Raw genomic sequence first — 15216 nt, 5'->3', positions numbered from 1 at the left:
TCACACACAGTATCTGCGCAAGCGCACGTGTTCGCTTCACACTGTAACAGCTTAAAAGCCACGGGACTGAAACTTCGGAGAAGTTGAGCCTCGCGCTTGTTGAAGGAAATTGACCTAATATGCTGTTTACTTTCTGCGTCTACGTCATATTGCTGAGTCTACCTTAATAAACACTGCCACACATTTTTTAAGTCTATATACAAAATGCTAATTTCTCTAAAATTTTGTGCAAAAATTTGTTTACATCTCTGTTAGTGAGCATTTCTTCTTTGACAAGATAATCCATCCACCAAGCGTGCAATTGGCATGCTGACTGCAGGAATGTCCACCAGAGCTGTTGCCTGAAAATGTTGTGTTAATTTCTCTACCATAAGCCACCTCCAATGTCGTTTTATAGAATTTGGCAGTACATCCAAGCAGCCTCACAACCGCAGACCACATATAACATGGCGTTTTGTGGGCGAGTGGTTTGCTGATGTGAACAGAGTGTCCCATGGTGGTGGTGGGGTTATGGTATGGGCAGGTATAAGGTATAAGGTACGGACAACGAAGACAATTGCATTTCATTGATGGCAAATAGAACGAGATTCTGAGGCCCATTCATCTGTCGCCATAACCTCATGTTTCAGCATGATAATGCACTGCCCCTTTCGCAAGCACCTGTCTCATTTGTCTCAAGGCTTAAAAATACTTCTTTAACCTGTCTCCTCCCCTTCATCTACATTGATTGAAGTGGATTTCACAAGTGACATCAATAAGGGATCATAGCTTTCACCTGGATTCACCTGGTCAGTCTATGTCATGGAAAGAGGTGTTCTTAATGTTGTGTATACATTTACATTTACGTCATTTAGCAGACGCTCTTATCCAGAGCGACTTACAAATTGTGGAGTAATTACGACTTACAAATTGGTGCATTCACCTTATGATATCCAGTGGAACAACCACTTTACAATAGTACAGCTATATCTTTGTTTTTTTTTTGGGGGGTTGGAAGGATTACTTTATCCTATCCCAGGTATTCCTAAAAGAGGTGGGGTTTCAGATGTCTCCAGAAGGTGGTGATTGACTCCGCTGTCCTGGCGTCGTGAGGGAGCTTGTTCCACCATTGGGGTGCCAGAGCAGCGAACAGTTTTGACTGGGCTGAGCGGGAACTGTGCTTCCGCAGAGGTAGGGAGGCGAGCAGGCCAGAGGTGGATGAACGCAGTGCCCTTCTTTGGGTGTAGGGACTGATCAGAGCCTGAAGGTACGGAGGTGCCGTTCCCCTCACAGCTCCATAGGCAAGCACCATGGTCTTGTAGCAGATGCGAGCTTCAACTGGAAGCCAGTGGAGTGTGCGGAGGTGTGGGGTGACGTGAGAGAACTTGGGAAGGTTGAACACCAGACGGGCTGTGGCGTTCTGAATAAGTTGTAGGGGTTTAATGGCACAGGCAGGGAGCCCCGCCAGCAGCGAGTTTCAGTAATCCAGACGGGAGATGACAAGTGCCTTGATTAGGACCTGCGCCGCTTCCTGTGTAAGGCAGGGTCGTACTCTGCGAATGTTGTAGAGCATGAACCTACAGGATCGGGTCACCGCCTTGATATTAGCGGAGAACGACAGGGTGTTGTCCAGGGTCACGCCAAGGCTCTTAGCACTCTGGGAGGAGGACACAATGGAGTTGTCAACTGTGATGGCGAGATCATGGAACGGGCAGTCCTTCCCCGGGAGGAAGAGCAGCTCCGTCTTGCCGAGGTTCAGCTTGAGGTGGTGATCCGTCATCCACACTGATATGTCTGCCAGACATGCAGAGATGCGATTCGCCACCTGGTTATCAGAAGGGGGAAAGGAGAAGATTAATTGTGTGTCGTCTGCGTAGCAATGATAGGAGAGACCATGTGAGGATATGACAGAGCCAAGTGACTTGGTGTATAGCGAGAATAGGAGAGGGCCTAGAACTGAGCCGTGGGGGACACCAGTGGTGAGAGCACGTGGTGCGGAGACGGATTCTAACCACACCACCTGGTAGGAGCGACCTGTCAGGTAGGACGCAATCCAAGAGTGAGCCGCGCCAGAGATGCCCAACTCGGAGAGGGTGGAGAGGAGGATCTGATGGTTCACAGTGTCAAAGGCAGCAGATAGGTCTAGAAGGATGAGAGCAGAGGAGAGAGAGTTAGCTTTAGCAGTGCGGAGAGCCTCCGTGACACAGAGAAGAGCAGTCTCAGTTGAATGACCAGTCTAGAAACCTGACTGATTTGGATCAAGAAGGTCATTCTGAGAGAGATAGCAAGAGAGCTGGCCAAGGACGGCACGCTCAAGAGTTTTGGAGAGAAAAGAAAGAAGGGATACTGGTCTGTAGTTGTTGACATCAGAGGGATCGAGTAGGTTTTTTGAGAAGGGGTGCATCTCTCGCTCTCTTGAAGACGGAAGGGACGTAGCCAGCGGTCAAGGATGAGTTGATGAGCGAGGTGAGGTAGGGGAGAAGGTCTCCGGAAATGGTCTGGAGAAGAGAGGAGAGGATAGGGTCAAGCGGGCAGGTTGTTGGGCGGCCGGCCATCACAAGTCGCAAGATTTCATCTGGAGAGAGAGGGGAGAAAGAGGTCAAAGCATAGGGTAGGGCAACGTGAGCAGGACCAGCGGTGTCAATTGACTTAACAAACGAGGATCGAATGTCATCAACCTTCTTTTCAAAATGGTTGACGAAGTCATCCGCAGAGAGGGAGGAGGGGGGGGAAGGGAGGAGGATTCAGGAGGGAGGAGAAGGTGGCAAAGAGCTTCCTAGGATTAGAGGCAGATGCTTGGAATTTAGAGTGGTAGAAAGTGGCTTTAGCAGCAGAAACAGAGGAAGAAAATGTAGAGAGGAGGGAGTGAAAAGATGCCAGGTCCGCAGGGAGGCTAGTTTTCCTCCATTTCTGCTCGGCTGCCCGGAGCCCTGTTCTGTGAGCTTGCAATGAGTCGTCAAGCCACGGAGCAGGAGGGGAGGACCGAGCCGGCCGGGAGGATAGGGGACATAGAGAGTCAAAGGATGCAGAAAGGGAGGAGAGGAGGGTTGAGGAAGCAGAATCAGGAGATTGGTTGGAGAGGGATTGAGCAGAGGAAAGAGATGATAGGATGGAAGAGGAGAGAGTAGCAGGAGAGAGAGAGCGAAGGTTGCGACAGCGCAATACCATCTGAGTAGGGGCAGAGTGAGTAGTGTTGGAGGAGAGCGAGAGGGAAAAGGATACAAGGTAGTGGTCGGAGACTTGGAGGGGAGTTGCAGTGAGATTAGTAGAAGAACAGCATCTAGTAAAGATGAGGTCAAGCGTATTGCCTGCCTTGTGAGTAGGGGGGGACGGTGAGAGGGTGAGGTCAAAAGAGGAGAGGAGTGGAAAGGAGGCAGAGAGAAATTAGTCAAAGGTAGACGTAGGGAGGTTAAAGTCACCCAGATCTGTGAGGGGTGAGCCATCCTCAGGAAAGGAACTTATCAAGGCGTCAAGCTCATTGATGAACTCTCCAAGGGAACCTGGAGGGCGATAAATGATAAGGATGTTAAGCTTGAATGGGCTAGTGACTGTGACAGCATGGAATTCAAATGAGGAGATAGACAGATGGGTCAGGGGAGAAAGAGAGAATGTCCACTTGGGAGAGATGAGGATTCCAGTGCCACCACCCCGCTGACCAGATGCTCTTGGGGTATGCGAGAACATGTGGTCAGGCGAGGAGAGAGCAGTAGGAGTAGCTGTGTTTTCTGAGGTAATCCATGTTTCCGTCAGCGGCAAGAAGTCGAGGGACTGGAGGGTAACGTAGGCTGAGATGAACTCTGCTTTGTTGGCCGCAGACCGGCAGTTCCAGAGGCTGCCGGAGACCTGGAACTCCACGTTGGTCGTGCGCGCTGGGACCACCACGTTAGAGTGGCAGCGGCCACGCGGTGTGAGGCGTTTGTGTGGCCTGTGCAGAGAGGAGAGAACAGGGATAGACAGACACATAGTTGACAGGCTACAGGAGAGGCTACGCTAATACAAAGGAGATTGGAATTAAAATTAACTAAACAACTGGGGAAGCGAGAGCGCAGGGACTCCCTCACTAACCATTCACTGAAACACTCAAATATAACTTTTCCTACTTCCACTTTAAAATGATAATTGATGTAAACTACAGTGGTTCAGTGTTTCCAGGAATAGGCTCAAACTTAGTTTATTCAGCTAGATAACTTGGTACAGTATTCTTCCGTGAAACCCACCCAGTGCACCGTATCCTTTGACGCCGTAGCTAACTAGCATGCTAGCATCCAATAACACACGGTTAGCACCAATACTTGGTTACAGCAAACTACCAATGGATCATTCGTGTCCGTGTCTAGTTCCTTTCATAACGCTGAAGTAATTTAACGTTGGCTAGCTAACACAAAGTCAGTCCTGCTAGCTACACAAGTGGACTACACGTCTCGAAAGTTCAGAAAGTTAAGCTTACGTTGCAAAAATCTTATTGACTAAAAATGATACAATACTGCTAGCTGGTAGAGTTGGCTAGCTAGCAATGGCTGCGAACGAATACAGCTGGCTAGCTAACCTTGTTAGTTTCTCAAAGCTACACCTTTATCCTTGATACAAAGACAGCAAAGACAACTATGTAGCTAGATATATATATATATATATATGTTGTTGATACATCCTCAAAATACATTTTATATTTTATATTCTTGCCTTGATGACAGCTTTGCACCCTCTTGGCATTCTCTCAACCACGAAGGGTCAACGATCCACACACAATACTCTGTAATGTCTTAAGTGGAAGAAAAATTATACTATATACTATTATACTAAGTATTCAACCCCCTGAGTCAATACATGTTAGAATCACCTTTGGCAGAAAATTACAACTGTGAGTATTTTTGGGTAAGTCTCTCTTGGGTAAGAGCTTTGCATACCTGGATTGTACAATATTTGGCCGTTATTCTTTTCAAAGTTCTTCAAGCGCTGTCAGGTTGGTTGTTGATCATTGCTAGACAGCCATTTTCATGTCATCGATTTCAAGCAGATTTAAGTCAAAACTGTAGCTAGGCCACTCAGGAACATTCAATGTCGTTTTGGTAAGCAACTGACAGTGTATATTTAGCCTTTTAGGTTTAAGGTTATTGTCCTGCTGAATGGTGAATTTGTCTCCCAGTTTCTGTTGTAAAGCAGACTGAACTAGTTTTTCTTCAAGTATTTTTCCTGGGCATACTATTATGTTTGCTTTATCCTAAATAACTCCCTTGTCCTTGCCGATGACAAGTATACCCATAACATGATTCAGCCACCACCATGCTTGAAAATATGAAGACTGGTACTCAGTGATGTGTTGTGTTGGATTATCCCCAAACATAAGTTAATTTATTTGCCACATTTTTTTGCAGTATTATTTCAGTGCCTTATTGCAAACAAAATGCATGTTTTGGAATATTTTTGGCTTCCTTCTTTTTACTCTGTCATTTAGTTTTGTGGAGTAACTACAATGTTGTTGATACATCCTCAGTTTTCTCATATCATAGCCATTAATCTGTAACTGTTTTAAAATCCCCATTGGCTTCATGGTTAAATCCCTGAGTGGTTTCCTTCCTCTCTGGCAATTGAGTTAGGAAGGACGCCTGCATCTTTGTAGTGACTGGGTATATTGATACACCATCCAAAGCATAATTGATAACTTCACCATGCTCAAAGGGATATTCAGTGTCTGCTTTTTTTATTTTCACCCATCTCACAATAGGTGCCCTTCTTTGCAATGCATTGGAAAACCTCCCTGGTCTTTGTGGTTGAATCTGTGCTTGAAATTCACTTCTTGACTGAGGGACCTTACAGATAAATGTATGTGTGTGGTACAGAGGTGGGGTAGTCATTCAAAAATCATGTTAACCACTATCATTGCACACAGAGTGATTCCATGCAACTTATAATGTGACTTGTTAAGCACATTTTTTAAAATGTAGGCTTGCTATAACAAAGAGGTTGAATTCTTATTAATTCAAGACATTTCAGCTTTTCATTTTTTATTAATTTGTATAAAATTCTAAAAACAGAATTCCACATTGATAGTATGCGGTATTGTGTATATATCAGTGACACAAAATCTCAATTGAATCCATTTTAAATTCAGGGTGTAGCACTACAAAATGTGGGAAAAGTCAAAGGGTGTGAATACTTTCTGAAGGCACTGTATTTCCATGCCAAAAGACACATCACGAATCTACAGCCATCAACATACTGTCCTGCAAATCTAATGTGCTTCCTCTACCTATCATCAGGTACTGACATTGATTGTATTATGTACTATTTTTGTCATTGTTTTGATGTTTGATTACAAAAAACCTAGTCTGATACTGACTGACAAGCAACGAATCACAAATCTACAGCCATCAACATACTGTTGTCCTGCACATCTAATGTTCTTCCTTGTGTCTATCGTCAGAATAAACACCAATAAACCTCGATCGCTGGCTGGACAGTCCTTTCTTTAAAAACACAACACAAGAGAGTTACAAAGTACAATGGCATCTTTTACATGAACATCCCCTCAAATAGTTGTACTGCGTATGTGTTATGAACTTGCTATTACATTTGACATTTTAGTAATTTAGCAGACACTCATACACAGAGCTACTTCCTGGAGCAATTAGGGGTAAGTGCCTTACTCAAAGGCACATCAACAGATTTTTCACCTAGTCGGTTTACCTCATCACATAGTCGGCTCAGGGACTCAAACCAGCAACCTTCAATTACTGGCCCATCACTATTAACCCCATTAACATCGCCTCAAGTAAAGTTGTAACACAGACATAAGACAAATATTTTTTTTAGAACTAACCCAAGACAGAGTGTGAGATGGAACGAGATGGATTTTGGCCGACATTCTGCACATTTTCTCGTCGATTAAACATTTTATTTCAAAACCGTTTTCTTAGCCCAAAACTAAAATCTGTTATGAACTGAGTGGACAACGTTTTTGTAGACTTTACCGTTTGCAAAAGTTTTAAAAAATCGCAATGTTTAGGAGTGCAAAGGCGAATGTAGTTTCTGCACAGGCGCAATTCACATAATATGCGTTCCCTAACGGAAATATGCAGATATATGCTGGAACGCGCCAATAGGATCTCGCTAGCTCGTGCTTGTATCTGCCCACCTCATTGCTTTTTCTGTCCACTATGACTCATTTATTCCCATTGAAAACAATAGGCTGTGGTCTATCTTGGTTCAGTTGTAAAACTCTTTGGCTGAAGCATCCGTTTAGAACGTTTTCTCACCCCCAAATATGGTAGTGAGAGGCAGTCCAGTCACGGGTTACTTAGCTCAGTAAATACATGTATGTTCCTTAAACTAGAATATGTTAAAATCACAGTGCACTTAGTTTTATAGATTTGACGAGCAATTCACGACGGAGGCGTTCCCCTACGGCGACTGATCTCTGGTTGGCCATTGAAAGGGGTGTGCATTGTTCGTCAGATCCGGACGGAACAAAGATGGCGGCATTTACTAGAGGCTCATTCACATTTATGAGACGCTTGGTATGTTTGTTTGAGTTTTTCCAAATGTTAATCCCCACCTGAAAGTTTTGCATAAATAGTTGATGATGCACAAGTATCTTACATTTATAAAATCTGCCACTATACCTCAATCTAGAGACTTTACCCATGCAGCTGCTAGCAAACAAGCTACCTAGCTGAATGGCTAACGTTAGTTAACTAGTCTACACTACAGTGGGATTGAAATGAATGTTTCGTCATTGCTTTGTATTGACAAAAATTGCTATCTGCTCGCTACTACTAGCCAAAATATGTAGTTAGCCAACAAATTGACTCAAACTCTTGACGATGTGTGTGATGACAGAATTGAACATGCATGCCAATGTCAAACCTCGGTTACAATGTCTTTTCAACAAGTTTCCAGTTAACGTTAGCTAAAGTAACTTTGATAAACAATTTAGCCATGAATGGCTACAACACTTTGGGATTGACGATTTAACTTTGTTGGATGTTAGGTTGGTTAGATAATAAATAACTTTAACTTGCTTTGCATCTAGTTAACTTTTGATAGCTACTCAACAGTCATGCAATATAATAACTGAAGATGCTGTGTATAGAAGTAGCGAGCTCCCGCAGTGCCCAGCCCCATCAAATTAATGATAATCACATGGATCTATTTGTCAGCGTTTATCATCCCAGATTTTGGAATATCGGCACAAGCGTTGCTGCTCCAGGGTCCAAACTGGCCGACCAGACTACACCCTCCATCCCCACCATGTCTTCGTCCCTCAGCTGTGCAGCGCTAGGTTTTTTCGCACAAGTTATGGTAGGTAGGCTTCTGCACTAACAGTATATTCCAACTGAGTTCTTTTTGTAGGTCCCGGTGCTGGGGGCTGGGTTAGCTTTTTTTTTTTTAGACCATTCCCTTGGTCCTTAAGTTAAATCTCCAACCACCCTGGCATTGTACCATGCAAAACGAACTAGCCCAATGAGGAAGAACGCTGTTGACAGTGTACACACAGGCTGTAAACAATCAATCTTACAGGTTCAAATTATGTAAAAAATATTTTATTTTAAATAATTGGGTTCTATTACAACAGATGTTATAGACATAAGGCTATGTGGAAGTTATAGGCTAAATAATTAATGTTGTTTTAATGATCACTTGTTCTCTTTACAGGCACACCAGGACCAATTGTGCCATTCAAACTTTCAGATATTGGCGAGGGCATCATGGAGGTGACGTTGAAGGAATGGTATGTTTTCAAAATATGGTACACCGATGTGAGCACCACTTTTTTATGAATTAGGTTTTTATAAGAGTTGCCACTAGAAGGCACACAAGTTCAATTATTACAGGGCTTTGCTGCTCCAAGATTTGCTGCTCCAAGATACATATTTTGTTTAGGTTCAATGTCTCTTTCTCTTTCTGTAGGTATGTAAAGGAGGGAGACAAGGTGTCTCAGTTTGACAGCATCTGTGAGGTACAGAGTGACAAGGCATCTGTCACCATCACAAGTCGCTATGACGGTGTCATTAAAAAGCTCTACTATGAGGTGGATGCTACAGCCTTAGTGGGCACAGCGCTGGTGGATATTGAGACAGAGTCCGGTCCGGGTAGGTAGGGCACCAACACTAGAGTAATGGGAATCTCCCAACTTCTTACGTATGAAGTCGTTGACAGTGAACATTTTCAGAACAGTTGGAACTGGAAACCTTGAAGCCATTTCCTTTACCTTTTTATATTACCGTTCATCATCAAAATAAACATTTAGGAACACAACAGAATATCTGGAAGTCCGAAAACAACATTGACTCCCATTGGTTGGTGGTGGTGATGACTTTGTGGTCGATCTTTCAGAGGTGGCCAATGAGGAGGATGTTGTGGAGACCCCGGCGATGTCACACGATGAGCACACACACCAGGAAATCAAGGGACACAAGACCCAGGCCACCCCTGCAGTCCGTCGTTTAGCTATGGAGAACAACGTGAGTTATTAAAACACACACTGTCAACACAAAGTATAGCAGCACACTGCCCCTTTAAACCAGTGGTACCAATGCTCATCCTAGAGAGCTAATGGGTGTGCAGGATTTTGTGGATGTCCACTAGGGCTGGGAATTGCCAGGGACCATATGATGTTATCACGATACCTAGGTGCTGATATGTATTGCATTATGATGTTCCAAATATATTGCTCGCTATATGTCTACTACAGAGAGACAAGAGCATGAGAAAATTAGTTTTGATCAGTCAGGAAAATAAGTGCTAAAAACATGGTGTCTCACTGTTTAAAAAGAAGATCGACCACAAGTTATAGTTAGGAAAATACCACCATTTTGGCGCAGGTACAGCTGACTAGCGCTATCTACAGTAAAAATATATATAAAACAAATAAATAACATTGCGATATGTAAGTGTATCGACCACCATCACTAATGTCCACCTGTCTGTCCTTTTACCTCATTGCCACTCCCCATTATTCCTTTACCTCATGTCCACCTGTCTGTCTCATTACTCCTTTTCAGATCAAGCTGAGTGAAGTGGTTGGAACGGGGAGAGACGGACGGATCCTCAAAGAGGACATCCTCAACTTTCTGGCCAAACAGACAGGGGCCATCTTACCCCTGACCCCATTCCACGAGATTCAGCCCCCACTTCCCACAGCATCCGCCCCCTCTTCGGCTGTCAAGCCAAAGGCGAAGCCCCCACCAAGTGTCCCGCTCCCTGCAATCTCTAGGCCCGTCTTCTCGGGCACGGACAGCACTGAGCCCCTGAAAGGTAGAGGCAGTTTTACAGAGATGGTTAATGCTTCCAATAAATGTATTTGCTTTCTGGGATACATCTCTGATTCAGATAATAATCACTATGGGTGATGGGCTGCTCTTTCATCAAAACTTTATCCCTTTTTCCCATTGTATTCCTTGGAACGACCAGGTTTCCATAAAGCGATGGTAAAGACCATGACTGCTGCCTTGAAAATCCCCCACTTTGGGTACTGTGATGAGGTGAACCTGACCAGGCTGGTACAGCTGCGCAAGGAGCTGAAGGGCCTGTCAGAGGCTCGTGGTGTCAAGCTCAGCTACATGCCCTTCTTCATCAAGGTGACCTTTGACTCCCAACATAATATAATGACGTTGTAAGGTGACATTTGGGTGTCAAGGTGGTACTATTGTCAAAATGCACTATAACACTTTATTTGACATGATTGTTATGACATTGAAATGAGTGTTATAAGCTCATGTCAATTTATGACCACCCATGCCAAATGACATATTATTGTTATGACAAATTAAATGGCTTCTGTTATGACTGAAGTGATTTAACATCTTGGAGAGCAACCTCACTGCAACGGGTGTCATAAGTCTCATGATGCAGTGGGATGCATCATGCCATACCAAAAGGACTATGTTGGAGGATTTGTAGAAATAGTCTGTTTTTGCTGTGATGGTGATAAATATCTTGTCTGTTTGAGCAGGCTGCTTCTCTGGGCCTACTCCGTTTCCCCATCCTCAACGCCTCGGTGGACGAGGCTGTTCAGAACATCACCTACAAGGTAAGGCTGCCGGAAGGTCCCCCAGATCTAGATATTGCAGTGTTATTGAAGACAATGATGCATCAAAATATTCAAATAAATGGTGTATTTGTGCTTGCTCATGGCGAGCACAATTCTGGACGGTAGAAATAGAATGAATCATTAACATGAACATGAAGAGAGTTTAAACTTCTCAGATCTCCCCCGTCGAAAAGATTGAGAACCCAAACTGGGTCTGAACTTCTTTTTCGTCTCCTCCACCAGGCGTCCCACAACATTGGCCTGGCCATGGACACGAGCCAGGGTCTGCTGGTACCCAATGTGAAGAATGTGCAGGTGCTGAGTGTGTTTGAGATCGCCGGGGAGCTCAACCGCATGCAGACCCTGGGCGCCACGGGCCAGCTGGGCACGGCCGACCTCACAGGAGGCACCTTCACCCTCTCCAACATCGGCTCGGTGAGCTGGGGAGAGGGGGTGGGGTTTAGGGACCTTGGGAGAAACTAATGCTAAAGCTGGGAGAATGAGCTTGATCAATAAGTAATACTGATAAATCAAACTGGTTGGCCTTTGTGGTAGCCATCTAGTAATGCTTACTTGAATAGTAATTGACTGCTAGCTACTGCGTTATTTGTTTCCTATGCTTGCTTGGGTCGCTTGTTCAGTATTTACATGTCATGTATTTGTGTATTCCCTTGAATCAGATTGGAGGCACGTATGCAAAGCCAGTGATTTTGCCTCCTGAGGTGGCGATTGGCGCTCTGGGAAAGATCCAGGTTTGTGAATCGTAAATGACTTTATCAGCTACAGTTGAAGTCGGAAGTTTACATACACCTTAGCCAAATACATTTAAACTCAGTTTTTCACAATTCCTGACATTTAATCCCAGTAAAAATTCCCTGTCTTAGGTCAGTTTGGATCACCACTTTATTTTAAGAATGTGAAATGTCAGAGTAATAGTAGAGAGAATGATTTATTTCAGCTTTTATTTCTTTCATCACATTCCCAGTGGCTCAGAAGTGTACATACACTCAATTAGTATTTGGTAGCAATCCCTTTTAATTGTTTAACTTGGCTCAAACGTTCCGGGTAGCCTTCCACAAGCTTCCCACAATAAGTTGGGTGAATGTTGGCCCATTCCTCCTGACAGAGCTGGTGTAACTGAGTCAGGTTTGTAGGCCTCCTTGCTCGCACACTCTTTTTCAGTTCTGCCCACAAATTTTCTATGGGATTGGGTCAGGGCTTTGTGATGGCCACTCCAATACCTTGACTTTGTTGTCCTTAGGCCATTTTGCCACAACTTTGGAAGTACACTTGGGGTCATTGTCCATTTGGAAGACCCATTTGCAACCAAGCTTTAACTTCCTGACGGATGTCTTGAGATGTTGGTTCAATATATCCACATAATTTTCCTACCTCATGATGCCATCTATTTTGTGAAGTGCACCTGCAGCAAAGCACCCCCACAACATGATGCTGCCACCCCCATGCTTCACGGTTGGGATGGTGTTCTTCTGCTTGCAAGCCTCTCCCTTTTTCCGCCAAACAGTTCTATTTTTGTTTCATCAGACCAGAGGACATTTCTCCAAAAAGTACGATCTTTGTCCCCATCTGTAGTTGAAAACCGTAGTTTGGCTTTTTTATGGTGGTTTTGGAGCAGTGACTTCTTCCTTGCTGAGCAGCCTTTCAGGTTATGTCGATATAGGACTTGTTTTACCGTGGCTATAGATACTTTTGTACCCGTTTCCTCCAGCATCTTCACAAGGTCTTTTGCTGTTGTTCTGGGACTGATTTGCACTTTTCTCACCAAAGTACGTTCATTTCTAGGAGACAGAACACGTCTCCTTCCTGAGCGGTATGATGGCTGCGTGGTCCCATGGTGTTTATACTTGCGTACTATTGTTTGTACAGATGAACGTGGTACCTTCAGGCGTTTGGAAATTGCTCCCAAGGATTAACCAGACTTGTGGAGGTCTACAATTTCTTTTCTGAGGTCTTGGCTTTCTTTTGATTTTCCAATGATGTCAAGCAAAGAGGCACGGAGCTTGAAGGTAGGCCTTGAAGTACATCCACAGGTACACCTCCAATTGACTCAAATGATGTCAATTAGCCCATCAGAAGCTTCTAAAACCATGACATAATTTTCTGGAATTTTCCAAGCTGTTTAAAGGCACAATCAACTTAGTGTATGTAAACTTCTGACCCAATGGATATGTGATACAGTGAATTATAAGTGAAATAATCTGTCTGTAAACAATTGTTAGAAAAATTACTTGTCATGCACAAAGTAGATGTCCTAACCGACTTGCCAAAACTATAGTTGGTTAACAAGAAATTTGTGGAGTGGTTGAGAAACGAGTTTTAAGGACTTCAACCTAAGTGTATGTAAACTTCCGACTTCAACTGTATGTTGTCCATGATGGCTATGGTGAGAAGCACAAGGGTACGGAACTCTGCTGATAATGGGAGCTGAGTGTTGGTGTTGGTTCTTAGTTCAGTGGGCAGGTGTCCGGCTGACTGGGAGGTGCAAACACAATACAGACGCCTGACTGAGCCTCATGACTCTCTCTGTACTTGTTACATTATATTTATTTGGTGGTTATGGATGTCTTGATTGCTTTATGAATAATAGTCTCCTGACATGTTCATGCCCCTTTCAGGCCCTGCCGAGGTTTAACTCGAGGGACGAGGTGGAGAAAGCTCACATCATGAATGTCAGCTGGTCAGCAGACCACCGGATCATCGACGGGGCCACAATGGCGCGGTTCTCGAACATGTGGAGGGACTACCTGGAGAACCCAGCATCAATGGTCCTGGACCTAAAATGAGCCTGCGGCACCCTGGACGGCCTCCTCTGGATGCAGCCCTGCAACACAAAACCAGTCACCATGATTATGTGAAAATGTTCTACTGTACTCTGACTCTCTGGGTAGTCACATTGACTGGGTGTTACTGGTCCCCATACTGCTCCCGCCTCCTTGGCCTTCCAAAACCTTTCTTCCTCAGAATATGAATGGCTGCACATGCCACAGACACTACAAGTTACCTACTACTCAACATTGTGAAACTAATATCTAGTTGCAGGCTGTTTTATCTTTGTGTGTGGCCTTAGTTTTATTTCTCTCTTCCGGTTGCCTTACTGATATAGGATGGTTATAAAAAGTAGTGATTTTTGCTGAAGAGCTGAATGTTGGAAAACAGACCTTTAGTAAACCTGTATTTCTGAAATACTGTATGTCTCTGTTAAAAAAAAGAAGAAAAGGCCCTGCACCTTTAAGGGTATTGGTGCCGAAACCATGGAATAACCTTAAAGGTGCAGGGCCTTTTTTATGTTTTTATGGCCCCACACATTCCCTCAACACTAGAAAGCTCTTTTCAAGAGAATGTGTGTTTTAGTGATTCCCCTTGAAAAGCATCATTGCACAACACGCACTTGTGAGTGTACACATCTGCTATGAGAATGGACATAAGGCTCCTACAATAGTTCCACAATTGTTAGTTTGATCAATTTATCTGTTACAGTTGCTGCTTTTCTAGAATGGTGCTTTTATTGCTGTCTGATAATGTATTGCTTTAAAAAAAAGTATAAAGTAATGGTTGGAAGTGAACACCTAGTGTAGGATTTGGGGGAATGGATTTTGGGAAATGTGTACTGTGATCTCTCTGTACTTAAGTGAGATTGGCATTTCTCCTGTCCCTTTAAATAATACAGACTGACTCAACAACCACTGTTCTTTCTGATAGTGTGGATCCTGAAAAGTTTAAATCAATTTAATGCGTAAAGATTTGCTTTGTTGTGTTGTACATTATATGTTCCCCAAAACTCGTGAAGCTCACTATTTTGGTAAAATAAAGCATTTCATTTATCTATATCACGTGTCAATCTCATTCCACAAAGGGCGGAGGGCCAATTTGTAAGTCGCTCTGGATAAGAGCGTCTGCTAAATGACTTAAATGTAAATGTAAATGGGTCTGCGGGTTTTCTCCTTATCGATCTACAGCTATGTATGTCAGCTCAATTTGGAAATGACCTTAGTTTCTGTAACGTTTCATCAATACAGATTGAACAGAGCCCTAGGTCTTCATTGAAAGGAAAAAAACAGCAGACACTAGGACAGGGATCAACTATACTGAACAAAAATATAAATGCAACAATTTCAAAGATTTTACTGAGTTACAGTACATAAGGAAATCTGTCAATTTCAATAAATGCATTAGGCCCTGATCTATGG

At 43.7% G+C, this 15216-nt stretch overlaps 1 protein-coding gene and 1 non-coding gene across 2 annotated transcripts; both read left to right on the top strand.

The window, feature by feature from the left end:
• The first annotated feature begins 7339 nt into the window (after positions 1–7339).
• LOC106573943 (lipoamide acyltransferase component of branched-chain alpha-keto acid dehydrogenase complex, mitochondrial) lies at positions 7340–14856 on the top strand. The gene is made up of 11 exons (XM_014149418.2): positions 7340–7493; positions 8136–8277; positions 8632–8707; positions 8887–9068; positions 9313–9440; positions 9981–10233; positions 10390–10556; positions 10931–11008; positions 11252–11443; positions 11689–11760; positions 13645–14856. The coding sequence occupies exons 1-11, from the start codon at positions 7449–7451 to the stop codon at positions 13810–13812; spliced, it is 1503 nt and encodes a 500-aa protein (XP_014004893.1). The 5' UTR covers positions 7340–7448; the 3' UTR covers positions 13813–14856.
• On the top strand, positions 13404–13542 carry LOC123727950 (small nucleolar RNA SNORD94). The gene has a single exon (XR_006759912.1). It is a non-coding gene; the product is annotated as a small nucleolar RNA SNORD94 (small nucleolar RNA).
• Positions 14857–15216: the final 360 nt, after the last annotated feature.

Source organism: Salmo salar, chromosome ssa16, assembly GCF_905237065.1.
Source record: "Salmo salar chromosome ssa16, Ssal_v3.1, whole genome shotgun sequence".
Lineage (NCBI taxonomy): Eukaryota > Metazoa > Chordata > Actinopteri > Salmoniformes > Salmonidae > Salmo > Salmo salar.
Note: the sequence above shows the minus strand (reverse complement) of the source record. Positions and strands in the feature narration are given on the sequence as shown.